This window comes from Branchiostoma lanceolatum, chromosome 8 (assembly GCF_035083965.1).
Source record: "Branchiostoma lanceolatum isolate klBraLanc5 chromosome 8, klBraLanc5.hap2, whole genome shotgun sequence".
Taxonomy (NCBI): domain Eukaryota; kingdom Metazoa; phylum Chordata; class Leptocardii; order Amphioxiformes; family Branchiostomatidae; genus Branchiostoma; species Branchiostoma lanceolatum.
The window spans coordinates 10,125,913-10,146,317 of NC_089729.1; the positions used below are offsets into that span (position 1 = coordinate 10,125,913).

General features: G+C 41.4%; 1 protein-coding gene across 1 annotated transcript in view; it reads right to left on the reverse strand.

Annotated features, from left to right (window-relative positions):
- LOC136440803 (rhomboid-related protein 2-like) overlaps nt 1-20,405 on the reverse strand; it is a 28,565-nt gene that overhangs the window by 2,377 nt on the left and 5,783 nt on the right. Inside the window, exons 2-8 of the mRNA XM_066436919.1 lie at nt 12,827-13,322; nt 8,809-8,832; nt 4,210-4,374; nt 3,290-3,535; nt 1,424-1,578; nt 1,114-1,226; nt 491-591 (exon numbers count right to left, since the gene is read on the reverse strand). Coding sequence (XP_066293016.1) covers nt 491-591; nt 1,114-1,226; nt 1,424-1,578; nt 3,290-3,535; nt 4,210-4,374; nt 8,809-8,832; nt 12,827-13,084 — 1,062 coding nt within the window. The 5' untranslated portion in view covers nt 13,085-13,322. The remainder of the gene's footprint in view (nt 1-490; nt 592-1,113; nt 1,227-1,423; nt 1,579-3,289; nt 3,536-4,209; nt 4,375-8,808; nt 8,833-12,826; nt 13,323-20,405) is intronic.

Sequence of the window (20,405 nt, forward strand, 5' to 3'; positions counted from 1 at the left end):
ACATGTATGTAAGATTTACTTGGTAAACCAAAGACAGAGTCTGACATAGTACATGAAAGGTGACTTGCAATCTGTATGTTATAGCTGCAGCTTTGAACAATCTAAAATAGATCCTACAAATGTCATAACAAGTAAATACTTTGGGAAGTTGAGAATTCATCATCAGTAGAATACTGTAAATGCATTTGAGTTTGCATGGTTTCTATTTTGCGCTAAGGCGAAAATGGAGTGTTCGCGTGGTTTTCAGTTTACGGCAGTGCTATAGTCACGTACTCCTACAGTGTTGGACAAAAATGTTCGCAGTGGTTCTAACTTTGTGGTGAAACGGTCACCACGAAAACTGTGAACATAAAACCACCGTGAACATTTCTGTATCTATAGTATTACAAATTACATACAAATAAATCAATTAGAAGAAACAAAATATGCATTTTTCTATTGAGATGGAATCATAAATTCATTATACATATAGATGACCAAAGACCCTTACAGTTAGGACATTTGCGAGATGACCCGCCAGCAGTGCATAGACACCTCCTGACCCTCCCACCAGGTACACAGTCCTGTCTATCACTGATGTGCTCATGGAACCTGCAGGGAGGGAAACAGTCAAGTCTGAGAGATGTGCAAATAGATTCTAAATTACCCATACAACAGATGATTAATTCCACTATGGTGCTTGTAAAGTGTGTTGTGTATTTACAAGAGAGCAGGACAGAAGTAAGACATAATTCATAAATTAGACAGACCTAATTATTCATAAATAGTTTCATCAAGTTGATAGATTTCTAGTTCAATGATTACAATGTTATTAATATGTATGATATTGCAAAATCAAAATTTGAACTTGTTTGACAACCTGTCTGTTCCTTTCATCAAGACAAAATGACTACTTCAAATTTTGGTTGTCAAATAAGAACACTGTAATTAGTTGGGAATTAAGAACATTGCAATTAGTAAGACATAATAATTAAAACTCCCTGTACTGACCAGCCAGAGCACCACTCTCTTTCTTCTTGTATACTATCATTGATAGTTGTTCACTGTCTTGCAATTAGCCTACGGGCACGAATTTGAAAATAGATTTTCGTTATTACTAATTCATGTACTGACCTGCCAGAGCCCCAGCCAGGTAGACAGCCCCGACCCTGAAGGTGCCGTGTATCATCTCCAGGGGGACCCCCAGCAGCAGCTGCACAGCCAGGTTAAACACCAGGTGCTCCACACTGTGGAACAACATCATTGTAACATCAGGATCAGCCGTCTGATGAGTTTTGAGCTATGGTCACTTTTCCAAACCGGGCCTGGCCGGGCAGTTAACAGGAACGAAAAGTAAATAACTATGATATAAAAGAAAACAAAACACCCAAAATTTAGCCTTATCATGGTAAAGAACAACACCTGTAATACATGAGCCACTCACCCTGCATGTAGGACTATGTACGTGAAGAATCTGAAGATCTGAACTCTCTTGTCTGGGTTGTAGATGAAGGGGCTATCCTCAGGCACCGGGCCTGACAGCCAGCCTGCCGCTGACAAACTGTCCCAGGTAGCAGCATAGTACACGAAGAAACCCAGCTGGAATAGACAACAGAAAATAGAACTATGAACTTGGAAAATCTCATTGGCTTCAGAATCAAACATTCATCTGTACAAGTAAAGGTAAAGCAGTCACCCTCGTCTAAGGTATAGCATGATGCTTTTTTTAGTAGCCACCATTAACATAAATTTAATACGTCACTTTAAAAAACAGTGGGTTTGAAAGATCTCTAGTGCAGCACCCCCCAGGTACGCACAGTTTAGATATACAGGAGTGCATTATACTGGGGGATGTTGGGTTGGAGATCTGTTTGGATGTATCTTTTCAGGGTGGTGGAATTATGTACCCTGGTGGTATCTATAATGTTAGGCAGATGTTAGCTTATAGTGCAATGTGGCTTTCCTATGGCTGGTGTTTTCAGCAAAGCATGCTGGATCTCTGCCACTCTTCTCAATAAGTGTGTTGGGTTTCTGTACTAACTAAATGATATTACAATATGAATAAAGGTCTTAAAAAGTATCACAGTAAAAAGCATGTTCTTTCAACTGGCATGTGACATTCTATAATACTGCTCTATAGATCTAGGGCATGAATTTCTGACATTTCATGATATCCACCATACCCGTCTGCATTTGTCTATTGCATAAACAAGGCTTCCATTTTGCTTCAAACATTCAGAGCACTCCCTTGTCATACGGGGCATAGGATTGTTAGCATGTGTCAAATACCCAACATGCCCCTGGTCCTATCGGCATCTCATCTCATCTCTTCAATTTCTTCAGACATTCCTCAATCCCAGAAGGTCTACCAACCAACCTGCCAAGTTTTGCATCCTTTCTGCCCTGGAACTGTCTTTACAGATGCCACCACAGATCTTTCTAATAGTAATCACATCACAGGCACTAAAACTGAACTGTCCTCTCATTTTACTAGAATCCCTTCAGGATAAAAACTAACCCGCCAAAGGGAAATCAAAAGTCCCTGCGGGAATAATTTGACAAAATTTACTGACTGTTTAACTGGCTAATTTAGGCAGATTGACCACAATGGTCCTAAAAGCTGAGGTTATCTAGATACCATTTAGGTTTATGGTCTATTCATCAATGGTACACTAATCCTCTGTAATTGCACAATAACAATGTGCTTTTAAAAGCCCCAAACCATATACAAGATGGGTGTGCTTTCATCAATTAGTGTGTAAAGCCAAAGGAGTGGAAACATCACAACGATTCCAAACCTTTGGTCACACCACACTAATGGATCGAAGACTGAAAGCCATTTCCAGACAAACATTAGTCATTGAAAACTGCCTGTCATATCTAAGAAACATTTTACCTGCACTACAAATGGCTACAGGAACAAAAAAAAGGATAATTCAAGAATCCACACTTCACAATGTTGATTTTGTTTTTAGCGTGTGGGAGGGCAACTTGTAAATGTTGTTGATGCAAGTATTTTGCCTTCCCTTTCTCATTGTGGTCAAGTCTAAAAAACATAAAGTTAATAAACAGAAAGCATATCAAAGAGACCATTGAGATTCAAATAAACTACAAATTTGAAGATAAGGAGAGGCCCGAAAATACTCTTTTTAAAAGTATTTAAAAGAACAGTGTCATAAACACCATCACTTCTCGATTCAACCTTTAGCACACTGAATGGCACCCCATTCTCTACTAGCTTTTGGGATTTAAGGCATCAGGGAGGAGTTTAAAACAATGCTGATTGACGAGAGTTTTTTCTGTCGCTCACCTGAACCAGACTGAGTATGATCATCAGCAGTGGGGGAGGGAAACAGCTGTAGTAGTCGGAGTAGATCTTTCTGTCGGACTCCTCCGTCAGGACTTCCTTAGCGACCCTGTGCACCGACTTCTGAAAGCAGGTCTTCGGTTGGTCGTCAGGTTGTACCAGCTGGTAGCTGCTGACGTTGCCGTTGTTCAAACATCTGTCCCTCGACAGGACCGCAGAGCGAAAACTGTTCCTTCTCTTGCTGCTCATCTGGTTGAAGAGCAATTCAAAATACAGTCAAAAACATGACACGCCCACATGTACTGTGTACAATTGTCCTGCAATAAATCTTCTATACAAATAAAAATTCCTAGAGAGATATTTTTTGAACTATGTGCAACACAAAACTTTATCTGCAACGACATCTACACGAGGAAGATAATAAACATTATTGCAAACGAAAACCGAGACAGTTTGTTTTCTACTAAATAATAGACAAAAAGAGACACATCTAGAAAAACAGATATGGAACTTATTTGAATCACAGATGATATAAGAAAATATGTCATTAATGTTTAGCTTTGCCGACTTCAGCAAGAATAGTATGTTAGACTCATGCTGAAGAAAATTCAAGAGGTGTCATACAAATGTCAAACAAGGTGTCAAAATAAGTATACTCCTAAGTCCTACCCCTTCAGCTTTTTCACTCTATTCAATCATAACAATAGAAGGGTATAAAAGGAAGCGTGGTACCACTCTTTGTCATTCTCAATGAAAACTTTTCTAATTAAAGGTCGAAACCGGTAAACCTTTGTGTCTCAGCCATCATCCTTCTGATGCCCAATCGACCAATCATAACCACATTGTTAGACAGTAGTAGTAGTAGCAGTAGTACGGTAGTAGTAGTGGTAGTAGTATCCAGTAAAGAATGGATAAGTCCTTACAATGTTGACGAACTGCTGGAAGCTGATGTTCCCCATCTCGTCCTGCTGCAGGAGATCCTGTACCAGGTTCAGGCGGTGGGCGTCAATGTCTCCCGCCATGTCTCGGTGCCGGAGGACACGCAGGAACCGCTGCACGGAGATCACGCCATCGCGGTCCAAGTCGTACTGGGTAGGGATAGAGAAGTTCGTTTGTTTAGACCCTTGTAGTGCCTAGCGGCACATAGGGTAGTTTCCTTGCTGTTTCAGTAGCAGGGTATAGTTTTACAGGGAGAGGTTCCTAGCCCATCATGCAAGTTTAACATGCATGATGAAGGCACTTCCTTCAACACGGGACCCCCATTTTACGCCCCTTCCAAAAAATGGTGCGAGATGTCCTGACCCCGGGACTTGAACCAGGGTCTCGAAGTTACCAACTACTATGCAACTAATTGGAATCAAGAGCTCAACTGTGAGGCTGCTACCAGTTGAACAACAGGGACATCCCTAGGGATAGAGAAGTAGCAGGCTTAAAATACAATGTACTTTATCCAACGCATGCCTCTGCAGCTTTTGGGAAGACTGTATGCTAGATAGCTTTATCATTCAAGACTAGGAGATGCTAGCCTGTGTTTACAGAATCTCTCGCTGGCTGGGATTAGAGGGGGCCGGTAACTGTCAGACCAGCCGCTAGGAGCGTGATTTAGTCAGGCTATAGGAGACAGAACCTCTGCCAAAGGTTTCCTCTGTCTATCTACATGCTTATAGGCTGTAGCTTGGAAGGAAGTTATATAACACTTTAGAGAAAGCACCTTCACCACACCAAATGTTTCAGACCGACTGCACTGGAAGTGAGCTAAAATGTTTTTTGTTTAGGGATGGCTCAGTCTTATAACCTAGATCCTTGGTCACACTGAAATTCATTTGGTTAACCAGTATCCCTTCAACTACTTAAGCTTCCATAAACCTACTAAACCTGAATGCCATCTAAACTTGGTGGGGGCAAGTTATAATTGCCAAATTTTCATTTACGGTAATATGTTATTTTCACTAGAAATACAGATCTCCATCCTTTCATATTATTCCAAGTCCAAGAAGAAGGGGTGGGTGGATTTTCTCATCTGACCTTGTCTGCCTATGTGGGAGGTCATGCTAAGCCCACAGCAGATTATCTGTGACCTTGGGGTTAGAATAGAACATGACCTTGTGACCAGACGGTCATCAGTCAAGTTCATGTTTCCTCCTGTCAGCAGGAAGAATCTACAAAATGTACCAGGGACATGTTGCCTCTAAGTCTGCAAATATTTGTAAAAGCCTCCTGTCCAAACACTGGTGTTGACAATAGGAAACTGTTCATCTGGGTCTAGTAGACAGAATAAAGTTGACTTAACCTGGGCATAGGCCTTGGTGATGCTATTTCAAACAATATCTTGTCATATAGATATAGCTGAAACACATTTGTCTTCTTCGACATAACTTTTAAAAGCTCTCTAGGCTTTCAAATACATTGGGACAGACTGAATCATTCTACATGTATTTCATACATATTGACAGACTTCAACTTGGGTGATCAGCCACTTTTCCATCAAATGGATTTAGTTGGGCTTGGAAAAAGACGATAATGTAGACTGTTTAGAAAAACTATTCAAACCTTCATACAATACAATTTTTTCTTTTTGTCAAATCAAAAGTGAATTCCAAGATAGTCCTATAGAGTATGCTATTTTGGAAGACCTGAAGCCATCTTCCTTATTAAGTCCTATAAGACACGAGGGGACCTCCAAAATAGCTACCGGGGCCTCCCGAATGCCTGTCAGACCCTTTCCCCTCTGTCTATAGCTAATTCTATCCCAAGAATTTTTCAAACTCTTTTCTTCAGTTGGTCAGAGTTGAAAGACACAGAGAGCTGAGGAGACAACTGTAATAGGAGACCCTTTAGCTTCCAAAAACTCGCATAATTATATGTCAAGCAGCCCAAAGCAGGAAATACAGGCTAGCACATCTTAAGGGTGACCTTTTTTAGTTTGGCTAAAAAAGTGTCCTTGTCAACTTCAATCTATATGTTAGCATATTTCTATCACAACAGTATACCAAAATGTAAGACCCATGCTAAAATGTGCAATCATCAAAAAAACATTCTGTTTTGGGACAAATTTTTACAAATTTCAATGTCGATTGGTTACAACAATGTCTGGAACAACAAAGCATGCCATACATCACAGTAATGTCACAGATTTTGCATGACAATAGCACTAGCCTGCCCTATTGTCTGGCTGTTCCCTTCAGTATCTCTCTCCCTGCACAGAGTGGGTGGATGGGAGGTGCCCATTTGTTGTGATACAGATAAAGAGATGCAGGCTTTGTCCCAGCCCAAGTGGGGTGAAATGGCCAGAGAATTGCTATTTTCAAAGTTATTGAAAAACCTGTTGTATGGAAAGGACAATGGTGAAGAAAAGAGGTGTCAGATTTAAAAAAAGAACCCAGTTGTTCAAATTATACATCTACTTTTACTGTGGCATCTGGCAATACATAGGATGGATGACAATGTAATAGTATGCATAGCTGAAAGAATTCTAGCTATGCGCTGGGTTAAACTTAAAGAAGCAAATTTCCTACCAACAGTTAACTAAACTGTTTTATCTGGTGGCTATCTGAAATTAGCTTACAATTTACAGATTCATAATGTTCATTGTAAAGAGGTGCTAATTGATACAAATGGTCCCTCTATGTTCTGCTTCTATGGGTGGCTTCTTTTTGTCTTTTTTTATTTGCTACCACATATATCTAGCCTGGCATCCATCACTATTGTAGCTACAATAGGGAAGAATACCAGGTTTACATTTATCCAAGGACACTATATAATGTCCTTGATTTATCAGATCTTTCTATACTTTGCCACTCACTCACTCACTCACTCACTCACTCACTCACTCACTCACTCACTCACTCACTCACTCACTCACTCACTCACTCACTCACTCACTCACTCACTCACTCACTCACTCACTCACTCAAACCTAAACACATCTATTACAATTTGTTCTTCTCTTCTTGGTTCAAAATAGAATTCAAATTTGCTTAAAACATCAAGACTGAGGCAAGATAACCTGCCTGACTGTAAATTCCTTTCATCTTGAGTTCCTTTCTTTCATGACACTCTTTAATACATTTGACTCTTGTACAACAATGGAACCTTCAGGAGTAATTTTCAACCTTATGATTACCTTTTGACCTCTGGTGACCCCACTAACAATGGTGCCAAAGAAAGCTACCCAGCCCTGAAAATTGCTGATATCTTCTTAAATCCTTTGTCCTTCACAGTGCTGGTCTCAATTTTCTCAATTTTCATACCTACTTATTTCCCAAGGGCAAATTGTGAGTGTTGGCATCTGACCCCTTTCCAAATCCCAAACAGTGTGACTTAAAGTCTTTTGGTATGAAATATTTGGTCAAAGCAATTAGATTCCTACCCAAGGAGGCTAAAAAAAAACTTTGTCTGTTCAAATGTCAACTTAACACCTTTTGGTAATGCCTTGTGACAAGATAATTGGATGAACCATGATCCTCGGCCCCCTTCAAAGAGGAACATTGTGCTGGGGAGGCTTAAGTTTTTGTTAAGGCTCAAGTTTTTACTATAATCTGCACTAGTGTCTACTGAATCCACTGAGCCAATACTAGGCAAAGAAAACAGAGTGACATGGTCATGTTGGATTTTCTTTCAGTCAAAAATCATAAATACGATCTCTACATATTTCATGGGGAGATCTTGTACATTTGCTTCAAATGTCTGGGCCAGGTACTGTAGTTCTGCTTCCTCTCTTTACATATCCCAGGTGTATCATGTATCCTACCCAAGGCCTTTACTACTGCAAGGAGGTTGACTACTGTAACAGTAACTAACTACACTTACAGTTTTAACTTCTGTATACTATAGCCCTCCCTACCTTGGTGAAAGGAAACAACTTCCTTACTTGTATGTTGTCACATCACAGTTTATGAATGCCACACACAAGCATGGCATCAACAAAGCTGTAATAACATGTTTCTTTTGGGATGGCAACATGGGAAGTCGCAGAACAGAACAGAACATGGTCGCCAATGTTAGATGAAACCACAGATTTCCCCCAGTGGCAATGAAGCATACATGCCAGGTAGCCATGGGTCAGGGAAAATAAGCTTCTCATTTACAGGGTCACCTTCACTGTTAATTATACTTATCAGAGGGGACAGGCCATTATGTTTCACTGGAGGGTGAAGTGGTTTAGGGTAAGGCCATTAATCATTGTTCAGGAGCATAGAAGGTTATGTTTGTGCGAGCGTTGGTTTGTGTGTGTGTGTGTGTGTCTGTCTGTCTCACTGTCAACACGATAACTCAAGAAGACCTAAATGGATTGTCATGACATTTGGTATGTTGGTAGATCTTGATAAGACCTCGAAATACATAGATTTTGGTCCCCCTAGTGGCTTGTCATGGTACTTCAGCGGAGCTTCCGGTTTTGATATCTGGTGTTGTGGACAAGCTATGGTAATGATTTCATTACCTCTTTAGCAGTGACATATAAGTCTTTTTAAAAGACTTATGACATCACACATTTGTAAACAGAGAATTCTGACATCACATACCTTGTCAAAGAGTGGCTTCCACTTCTTCAGGGTACCACCAAGCAGACCAGCAGAACAACAGGATTCCAGGAGAAGAGAACAAAAGTTGATGAATGTGAAAATTGGGAACATGTGACACGCTTCTGTCAATCAGACACACAAATGAAGATTAATGATACCAGGAAGATGCTTCATCTGTAATCAAGATGTCTGGGAGAGATAAACAACAGAATACCATACACAGGATACAGTACCAACACACCAGGAAATGAAGTACTGTACTACTGAACGATAATTTCATTTCTGGGTTTCTTACTGTACCAAAAATGGATGCATAAATTAAGCAACTTTATCTAGATTCGTGAGCACAATTTATTTCTGTTTGAACTTTCCTTTAGTGTTTGAAATTGAAGCAAGACAGTTGAATGTTAGCTCTTATATAAACTTAAAAGTTACTGAAAAAATTGCATTGTCTGCAACTGCGTTGTGAATTGATTATTTGCAGAGAAATCTTTCTAATTCATAAATGTTACTCTTGCATAAGAATTCTGAGGTTTGAAAATGATTTTTCTTTGAAGATGATTTCCTTCTCTATCAACATTTAGCAAAATTATTTTTTGATGTGAATCAACACAAAATTGACAACAGAATTTCAATATTTTGTAATTACCACATACTTATTACACATAATTATTACACATAATTAATCTGCACTGTCTTTGTTATCATCTAGCTGAAACCCCATGTTAGAACAGACCTTCATGTAGTACATGTCTAGGTCTGCTAATTTGTCTGAAACCCAAGACTAAAACCCTGGGTAAGCAAGGGTCAGCCAAGCAGCCGCACTGAGAAAATTGGGACATATCAACTTTCATAACAATTACATGTACTTCTTCCCCCTACAACACTTCAAAGGAAAAGGGAGACTGTAACCTTCCTTCAGTTACCCTGGGTGTAAAACTCCACTCACAGACATCTTGCAAGTTGTTTCAGAGAGGCTTCAGAGAGGCTTTGATTTGAAGAGCCTGGGTGACATCCAATCACTACTAGGGCTCCTACACTAGCTGTATTCAAAATATTTCAGGAGCCCTCAGGCTAGGCAAAACTGACTGTAGACATGAAATCATGAAAAACTTTTTTGTCACAAGGAAGCTGAACTTTGTGTAACTTGTCTATGACTGACCCCTTGATGTACAAAGTATAGCACAGGCCAAAAGGGATCTAACATGATTGTAAAGTTTGTGTGAGAAATACTCAAGTTTTGGTGTGAGCTCAAGCAGGGATTCATCTAAATCGGGAAAGAGGGGAGCTGCAGCTCTTTTTCAGCCCATCAGAACAACAGGTTTCCAGGAGAATTCAGATTTTAGCTTAATCCCCACCAAACAGCCTTCAGCGATCAATTCTTCCATAGATACATAGAACTCACTCCCGCGCCTGTGTGTGCTCCCTCTTGTTCAATTTTTCAAGGAAAAACCCTGTCAAGTCAATACCTTCTTTGGGATGTAGGATGTAAGGTGGCAGGTCAACAATGATTTATACCTTGAGAGATGGATAACAACATAAAAAGACCCAAGGCTCAATATGTTCCGCATTGCTCCCTCTGAACTCCTGAATTGAGAAGCCCTAATTTGGTAACCGGTATTTTACCGATATCTGATCAGCTTGTTTTCAAAATATCATAAGGCATCAAAGGCTGAAAGGGTACAGGACACACCTGATTGAACAAAAGGAACTCTGTCTGGTATTTTGCCAGATGGCAATTCTTGAGAGAAGGTATAATTGACATAGCAAATAGCTATTTACAATACGGTACTTCGGAAAAGAGGAAGTGAGACGAGATCAAGGGGTTCATGTGTCTCTAATTATGCTAATTTTGCCAGAATTCAAGTACAATAACAACATGTTAAACTTTACTGTTATTAAGGTGGCAGGAAATTTATTTCAACTCATCAATTTGAACACTAGATTTTTTTTTTTTATACACGTTATACAAACATTTATATATGAGCGATCAGAGAACAGCGCAAATCAGCCCCCCATAAAACATAGAAGACTGCAAGTCACTAGCCTCCGTTGCAGTCCTTTTCCCCGCAGCGTTTTTTTTTCAATTTTTTTTTTGGGGGGGGGGGGGGGGCGCCACGTATCTGCTTGGGATCCCGTATCCGCCGTGCCTCTGTGTCCGCTATAGACCCTGTGTCCGCTGCTGGGGAAGGACTGCGTTTTGTCGCTTCCAGCAAAGGCCCATTAAAAATCACTTATCACCATTGCCACGGATGTGCGAACTTCCCGTAATAAACACGGCCAGCGCGGGGGAATCTTCATGCCCCTTTGACCAGCGACAACGTTCTAACGGTTGCCGGGATGTCTTTTCAAAACACGACGGACGGACACCTAAATAAACGAACCTTTCGCATTCTTTTCCTTTGTACATCCATCGAAGTTGCTATAATGATTTTGTGCTTTTCGTGCAAGGAAACGTGGCTCAAACATGTCCCACAAAGCGTGAGAAAGCTGCAATACTTTCTCCGCGCACGCTGCGCTAGACAATGACCGATCATAATCTAACCGGCTGACCCTTTGTTGTCTTCTCTGTCGTAAAAGAAACGCTCTAATTATAAGATCTCTTAGCTACGACGGCTGAATCCACAGAAGATATCAGCAATAGAAAGAAACATCAGGCCACATTTCAGACAATTTGTAACTCGACTTCGAAGACAACATGATAATCATTTGCAAGGAAGCATGCGTCACTTCACGTGGGCTTTGTGCAACGTAACATTTGAATTGCTTCTCGCGGTAGTGTGAATTACTTCTCCCGGTAGTGTAAATTACTTCTCGCGGATACATTAATTGCCTTTGCTGGAAGCGACAAAACGCAGTCCTTCCCCAGCAGCGGACACAGGGTCTACAGCGGACACAGAGGCACGGCGGAAACGGGATCCCAAGCAGATACGTGGCGCCCCCCCCCCCCCAAAAAAAAAATTGAAAAAAAAAACGCTGCGGGGAAAAGGACTGCAACGGAGGCTAGCAAGTCACTCAGATTAGGTTTGTACAGGAGGCTACAGACTGAGAGAGTTGCTTTTAATACATCCCCAGTCTGCTTGAGTGAACTTGAGAGTGGCTTAAACCACAACATTTCAACATGGCAACTTCACTCACACCTGGTAATCTTCAAGTACATAAACAAGCCAGCCCCAAACCTGCCATTTTAGTCCACACACTGCGGCATTGTGGACAAGCCAGAATCAGAGACGCAAGTGTAGAGGGGGGTGTGCATGCTCTTTTCCGTAAGGCATAGGCAGAAAATTTTTACTTCCCGTAATTCGTAGGGAAAACCGTCTTATACTCGTAACTCGTAGCGAGGTGCCGTATTTGGCGTAACAGCCTCCCTTGATTTTAGCGTAATACGTGGAGGTTTCTTCTGAATTCAGCGTAAAGCATTGTTGGAACCCCCCATGCAGACCCTCGTACTTGTAGAGTAGCAGGTTGTTTGGAAAGGTTAGACGAAGACCTCACCCAACCTCCAAACTGGTTAATGGGGCCAGAGTACAGGTGCAAATTAAGTACACTTTGACAGATACTTTCATAACCGAACTCCTGAACCAATCAAAGGGCCAGGGGGGTTGACGCAAATTAAGTACGGTCTGACAGACACTTTTAGAATGGTTAACCATAACTGACAAACTGCCTTTTAAGCACTGACCTGAAAGTAAAATGTAATTATTGTGCTCTATTCTTCATGAGTTTGACACATGTGTATAGTCCATGGGTATAAAGCATTTTCCTCCAACTTATAATTAACGTTACTATTTTGACTGAGTTTCTCAGCTTGATTTTGTGTCTTCTATTTTTGCTAACATTAAATCTAAAATTGTCAATATCATTTCAAACAAGTAAGATTAATATTGGGCTGTACACTTTTTGGTCAATAATCTGGTTATTTTTCTAATATATTCTACCTTTATAGCACAGCAAAATCAGTTGGTAGGAGAATACCAACAAGAAAGAGAGAATGAAAAATAAAACACAAAAAACTTACATCTTCAATAGCCAGTGGCAGCTGCGGATATTCTATCCGAATCATGTCTGGTGTCAACATGCCTCTCGGACCGGTGTCATCGATCATCTCGAAGTTAAAGTTCGTGTTCGTCGTGGTCGTCGTGTTGAGCGGAGACGCGGGCGTCTCGGGAAGGACGGTGATCTCCTCCAGCTCGGGCGCATGCCGGATCATGCTGCCAAGCCCGCCGCCGAAGTCGTAGAAATCATAGAAGTAGCACTCCCCCTCCATGGCGCCCATCCCACGAACACGGCCCCCGAGCGCCCCTCCCTACTACACAGCTGTCCTGCGAGGTCTGGGGTGGTGGTGTGGTCATTGGCGATGCGCTGCTCACCTTGTTGGGTCTACAGAACACGGTTTGAACAAGCGGCAGGAATGCGGACCATTCCAAATCCCAGAAAATCCCGGAGGCTTGTTGTCACAGGGTGGTCGAGCTGCAGGCTGCCAGGGTCCCCGGGCTGTTACCTGTGGCACACACCTGTGATTAGGGAAAAGAAAAGTCTATCAGGCTCAGTATAGAATGACTTTTTACTTTAAGGCTCAAAATACTACATTGAATGTTACCCTGCAATGTGTGATGCATGATACAGAGGCGGAATTTCTTCAAGCCAAAAAGTTGTAAAATGTCTGTATCTGTTTTTACAATCTCATAAATTTTTGTGCAAATTGCAGGTGGATATTTAGAGAGTATTCAGGTTATACATCATTAATGGCAGAATGTAACATGACATATTCATTTTTCTGGAACCTGTCAAAACAAATGTAATCACAGGATATAACCTAGATGTTGTTCAAATCCTCTGCAAACAGATCTAGGAGCTTACTACAAAGGGGAGGAGAAACTTTAACTCTATCCCCACTTTTCTCAATAATTTGACATATGTAGTAAACTGTATCAGAATGCATACCAGCCATAGCGAGGAATGCTGTTACCTGTCTGAGCAGAGTCTTTACATAGTTTTATTTGCAGACAGGTTCCACATGCCATGCCCAGGTTGCTACTATGCATACAGAATTTCTCAAGGACATGGACACATTCTTGGGACTTGTTGGGAGTTAGCATTCAGCAGTTTGCACGAGCTTCATAGATGAGCAAATGATGGCAAAAAGTGACCCAAGGTATAGAGAAGTATTTCTTTTTCTTTTCTGTGTTTTTGTGATTGAACTTGAAGTTGTCCTAATAAACACAAGCCAAACCAATAAATAGATAAATAAACACAATGCAGCATTGCCATACATCCAGAGGTCATACAGTGATGCGATTTTTATATGCGGGAATGAGCGGTTAGGATAAGGAGTGAAGTCTGCCATCTCTGATTGCCCTGTTTCATCAAACTTCTTTCGACAATTTAAAGCCATCTACATTCATGCATAGTGGCTAGTCTTTGAGTGGTAACATGTACACGTACACGACACATTTGACAAGAGCTGATTTGAATCTATTAGCTGACTCAACCTTCCACAGAAAAATGTCTACTACCTTATATAGATTTAGGTTGTTGATCAAGAATACCACAAAGAACAACATTCATTGCATTGCCCACATACGAGAAGTACCTAACACTTGTAACAGTCTTGTCTCCCTGATGCGTGGTCCTTCCTGATAGCATTTACACAAAATATTGTCAGACAATGGCAGATTTCCAAGTGACTATAAGGAACTTTACATCACTTCTTCTTTTCTGAGGGTCTGCATGGGGGTCCCAACAATACTTGATGCTGAATTTAGAAGAACCCCCCACGTATTACCTTGAAGTCAAGGAAGGCGATTATGCAATTTGGTCGCCTCGCTACGAATTACATGGATATTAAATTTAAAGACAGCTTTCCCTACGAATTACAGGAAATAAAAATAGGCTGCCTATCCCTTACGGGAAAAAAATGCAGACCCTCTTTCTAAATCAAAACTCGGAAACCCAGTTCCTTGTGGGAATGTACAAGTTACAACACATACATGCCCTTTCAAAACTGTCATCTGATGTCACACAGGATGGGTGGTGGCTTCACCAAGCATTCAGTGTGACTAATCAACCAATCCTGCCAAGTAATACAGTCTGAGCTCTAAATATACACCTTTGTTTCCAGTCCTTACAGTGATACTGTCAGATCCTGCTCACCCCAGGTTCCTTTCTGTCCTATAAACTCCAGGGATGAAGTGTTTAGATGGCAAACGTGCTGTAAGCATATTTTCTAGTAGAAGAACTCTAAACAATGGGAGGTGTCCATAAGTTGAGATACCTTTGTTAAAGTTACAGCCACAGAGTTGGAGAGGTATTTTATCTTTCAGCACCAGGACAACCCGGGACGCTTCAGTTTCACGACCAATTTGCTCCTTAAGCCTGATGAAGGCAGATAACACCATTGTACGCAAATAACAATGCTGAAGAGTTTCTTCTAGCTAGAGGAGCGAGAACAGAGACACTCCAGCCAGGCCTGGTAACAGTCCATAAAGACTGAGCTCAATAAAGACTACCGTATACGGTACATGTTTAATTAATTATGTAAATATTACTGGTTTATGACATCTTGTATAGTAAACCACACTGTCCTAGTTTTTAGCATCTACAATTGTCTTTCAACACATTCAGCAAAATGTCAGAAATTACACTGCTACAATTCTCTCAATGCAAACACAGGGCTTCATCGCAATATTGAAAATGCTTCTGTAGTCATAGCACGACTCACAGGTTAAAGCTAAGAACAAACACCTCCCTTTGCTGCAGCCTTGTCAGTCAAATCAGTTCAGAACAGCTTCAAAACAGGTGAATATGGACATGATCTAATCGAGTACTATTACGAAGACATCAACAAGGCGATGTCACCATAAAGTTGTACGTTTCATACCTTCTGTTATGAACAGTCAGTTCACAGTCGGCGGAGCTTAATCACAACCTTCCCTCTCAACAATCTACCAGAGCGCCGGAGCAAAACAAACACGGCCACGGTAGACAGAGCGTGTGTAACAACCTCGCACCAATCAGGACCCTTCTGCGTCCGCCTCGTCTTAATCCCTTTCTGCCTTGGTTCTAAATAGATCAACTCAAGGCTCAGCCAACACACCAAGCTGTGGCTGGGTTCTTTCAACACACAACATTCACGTACAAGAGTAACAGACTTTAACATGGAAAACAATATCAATGTTCTCGATAAAATCCAGTCTTCCAAGCTTTAGTGGCAAAGAGAACACCAGAATTTAGAGCAAAATTCTGATAGATTCTTTCAACATAATTAGCATTCACCGACAAGTATCATTCTCAGACAGAAAACAATGTGGCTATTCTTGATAAAAATGCAGTACTTTAAGCTTTGGTGACAAGGAGAGTACCAGATTTCAAAGCAAAATTCTGATTGATTCTTTCAGCACAATCAACATTCACGGACAAGTCTCACTCTCAAACAGGAAACAATACTGCTATTCTCGATAAAAATGCAGTCTTTCAAGCTTTCGTGGCAAGGAGAATACCTGGATTCAAAGCAAAAATCTAAAGAATCCATAATGAGAACTCCACCTTAGTAAGGTATTGAGTAATTGCAGGGTGCTTTGCTGTTCTTTTGACTGTTGTGGTTATACTGTATACTGTGGTTATACCGTATATGAATATATGTACATACTGTAAGTCTACTTAGATCCGCGGTATAATTAGATCCGCGGGATCCGCGGCGACCTCTGCGCCGCGAATCAATTTCCCCGCGGATATGTTTATCGTACTTTTGCCCCCCTCCCCACATATACGAGTGAGCTCGACTTCAGGGAAAAGCGACACATAAACAATGCACGCGATTGTGTAAAACATGACAAGCTTTTACACAGTACATACGGGTTAACAAGTGATATTACATATGATTCGCAGGAGTTTGGCCGAGCGGCGTCGCTACTCCCGACCGCTACACACATAGAGTAATTTACCGAGAAATCAGAAAATAACTATGGAGATACACGCCACAATTTTGGCTTTGCATTGTTGTTACGGGCGTGGGGACGCCGTTTACCGGCGTACAATCACGCTCTTTTGTTTCTTGCTATTGTTATGCTTGCAAACCATCGATATCGGTGCCTTTGACATATGTTGATCTCATTAAAAACCTGTTTTTCAAGAAAGCCAGCAAAAATACGTAAAGAAAAAAAAAGATTTTCGCCCGAGCATTTGAGTCCCTACGCTGTGATTTGCCGCCATTCGCCGCCATTTGTGGTCGTATTCGGTGGAGAATCTATCCCTTTAATTTTCTTCCCGTGGAAATTCTGCTTAGGTAGGGTAGATGAGTCGTGTTTACGCCGTCATTTTACTTCAAAATACAGCGCGCTAGCGGCAAGGGCCGGGCTGGGCCGCCATCTTTGTTTACTCTTGTTTACCGCCTGTTCTAAGCGCTGATTGGTTTGAGTCAGAAAAACTTTGCTCTGATTGGTTGACTGCAAGATTTCACGTGATCACAAGGCGGGAATTCCCCGTCACAGTATCGGCGTGGACCGCATTTTCTGACGATTTTGAAGCAGTTTTGTGGCGACCTTCGTAACATTTTTGATTTTTAAAAATTAACCAAACATTTTATGATGGCAGTATTCAGTTATTTTTTTCTACTCATCGCCCAGCGCGAATTTAGAACCACCGCGGATTCTCCATTTGCCCGAAACCGCGGATTTTAGGCCCCGCGGATCTAAGTAGACTTACAGTACTTAGACACAGTCGCTGGACTGTAACTTATAGAGAACTTGTTACAGAAATCATCTAAATGTATGTGGTAGAATTTTCAAAATAACACCACTTCTTGGGTATCTCAAACCAAATTTTCAACATTACTCATCTGTTTTACAAAGCCCTCCCACCCCCACACACCACATTTGGCACAGTCCATACAAACAAAACATGGACTAAACCAATATCAAACAGGAGAGGGACAACAGTGTGTTGACAGATGATCAAGTTGACTCCCAGGAGACACCACTGTGATTGTTTGTCCTGTTGTGTACCTGGCAGACCAAGGTGTGAAATTCAGCTTACTGAGAAGGTGTCTACAAACAATTACATACTCTTCCATCAATACAAGATTGACACATTTTCAGAATATTTTCAACAATCAAATCTTTCTCTAGTAAATGGAACAACAGAACATGAAAAAAATGCCCTCTCATATCATTCGTAATTAAGATTATGTCCTCACATCATACTGAACTGTCTGAAGGTCTGATATATCGTATGTAAAGCGAATCTCACAACACTACCAGTTTTTGTTTGGGAGTCACCATATTATGTACATTTGTAGGCTACCTACCTGATATACAGCGTACAGATTCAGTACCTTCTCTCTGGCCTAGGCTACATACATATGTACATAGCCTGGGCTATAGTATACCTATATATAGTGTGCGTAGTAGTCTTGACTTTTGGGTCACTCCTAGTCCTAGTAGGGACAGGCTTTTTAGCGAATGCCCACAAACGCCCACTCTGGCGAAGTCCGCGCTGCACGAATCTAATTTTTTTTGCTTGGAATATGTTCAGGTTGTGCTCCCATTAATTAATCCTGAGTTTCAAGTCAATCCATCGATCCGAAGTTAAATAAAGTGAACTTGAAGATTCTTACCTGGCTTTTTAGCGAATGCCCAGCAAAAAAAGGCTTTTTAGCGAATGCCCACTATATCAGCCAAAATATCGGCCATCGTGACACGGGCGCTAAATCTAACACCATAAACATGTTCAACAAGTTGTCCCCTGAATGTGTACTCAGATTCCGTGCTGTACACGCCTGTAAAGTCACTTTATTTTACGAAATACACGACGCGGCCCGCGGCACGTATTGGGGGTAGAGGCCGCTAGTAACCTGTCCCAATTATGCAAATGAGCCGCCATATTGGATTCTTACGTCCGGGGCAGTGGGTTCCCACGCCGTGTATTTCGTAAAATAAAGTGACTTTACAGGCGTGTACAGCACGGAAACTGAGTACACATTCAGGGGACAACTTGTTGAACATGATTATGGTGTTAGATTTAGCGCCCGTGTCACGATGGCCGATATTTTGGCTGATATAGTGGGCATTCGCTAAAAAGTCTTTTTTGCTGGGCATTCGCTAAAAAGCCAGGTAAGAATCTTCAAGTTCACTTTATTTAACTTCGGATCGATGGATTGACTTGAAACTCAGGATTAATTAATGGGAGCACAACCTGAACATATTCCAAGCAAAAAAAATTAGATTCGTGCAGCGCGGACTTCGCCAGAGTGGGCGTTTGTGGGCATTCGCTAAAAAGCCGATGCGCTACAGAAGTGCAAGCATTCAAATTATACCCTGTCCGGTCACGTAGAAAAGTGACATTCAGTTCAGGTCATTAGTCCTTTCCCTGCGCCAACAGGTCAACGATTTGTGGAGAATTATGAAAATAAGCTTTTTATCAACCTAAATGGCTAAACGTAACATTCACCAGTGACGTTCATGTTCAGTTTCTATCGTTTGGCGCAGCCCGCGGCACGTATACGGGGTAGAGGCCGCTGGTAACCTGTCCCAAATATGCAAATGAGCCGCCATATTGGATTTTGGCGTCTGGGGCCGTGGATTCCCACGCCGTGTATTTCGTAAAATAAAGTGACTTTACAGGCGTGTACAGCACGGAAACTAAGTACACATTCAGGGGACAACTTGTTGAACATGTTTATGGTGTTAGATTTAGCGCCCGTGTCACGATGGCCGATATTTTGGCTGATATAGTGGGCATTCGCTAAAAAGCCTTTTTTGCTGGGCATTCGCTAAAAAGCCAGGTAAGAATCTTCAAGTTCGCTTTATTTAACTTCGGATTGATGGATTGACTTGAAACTCAGGATTAATTAATGGGAGCACAACCTGAACATATTCCGAGCAAAAAAAATTAGATTCGTGCAGCGCGGACTTCGCCAGAGTGGGCGTTTGTGGGCATTCGCTAAAAAGCCGATGCGGTCCTAGTACATATTAGCAATGCCAAGAAATCTGACCTACATATACTGTAACACTAAAAGCTGAACCATCTGTAACTTCTCAGACCTGGCATGGGGAATTACACACTGCAGGCTTCAAATGGGCAGGGGGGCTTTAAACAATTACAGGAGCAATTAGACAACAATGAATCATCCAGGCAAGACAGGTCTGGTGGACAGGTCAGCTGAACAGCAGCTACAACATGTGGGAGCAAAATGACACAAACCTTTATGACAAGGCTGTTGAAGATGGGGCAAAGCCTGTGTCTTGTAGAGTACTACCGGGTGTGTACTACTACAGTACTAGTATGAGAGTAGCGTGGGTTTGACTTGCCTTAGGGAATTTGGCTAGACCACTACACATAAGGGGGGAACGCTGTTATACAATGTATGTAGACATTGGTCTGTACAGTACTGATGGAAAAAATACCTGACAAAATGTATCCATGTTTAGCTGGCTATCATGGTAGAATTGTAAATTTTTAAATATCAAAATCTTAATATAAAACAAAAGTCATGTTCCCTCAATTCGTACAAAATGGTATGTCCCTCACGTCAGCTGATATTAGTGCACAGTTGATAGAAGCCTCTTTAAACGCTGGGAATAGCTGGAGCCTTCAGTGAA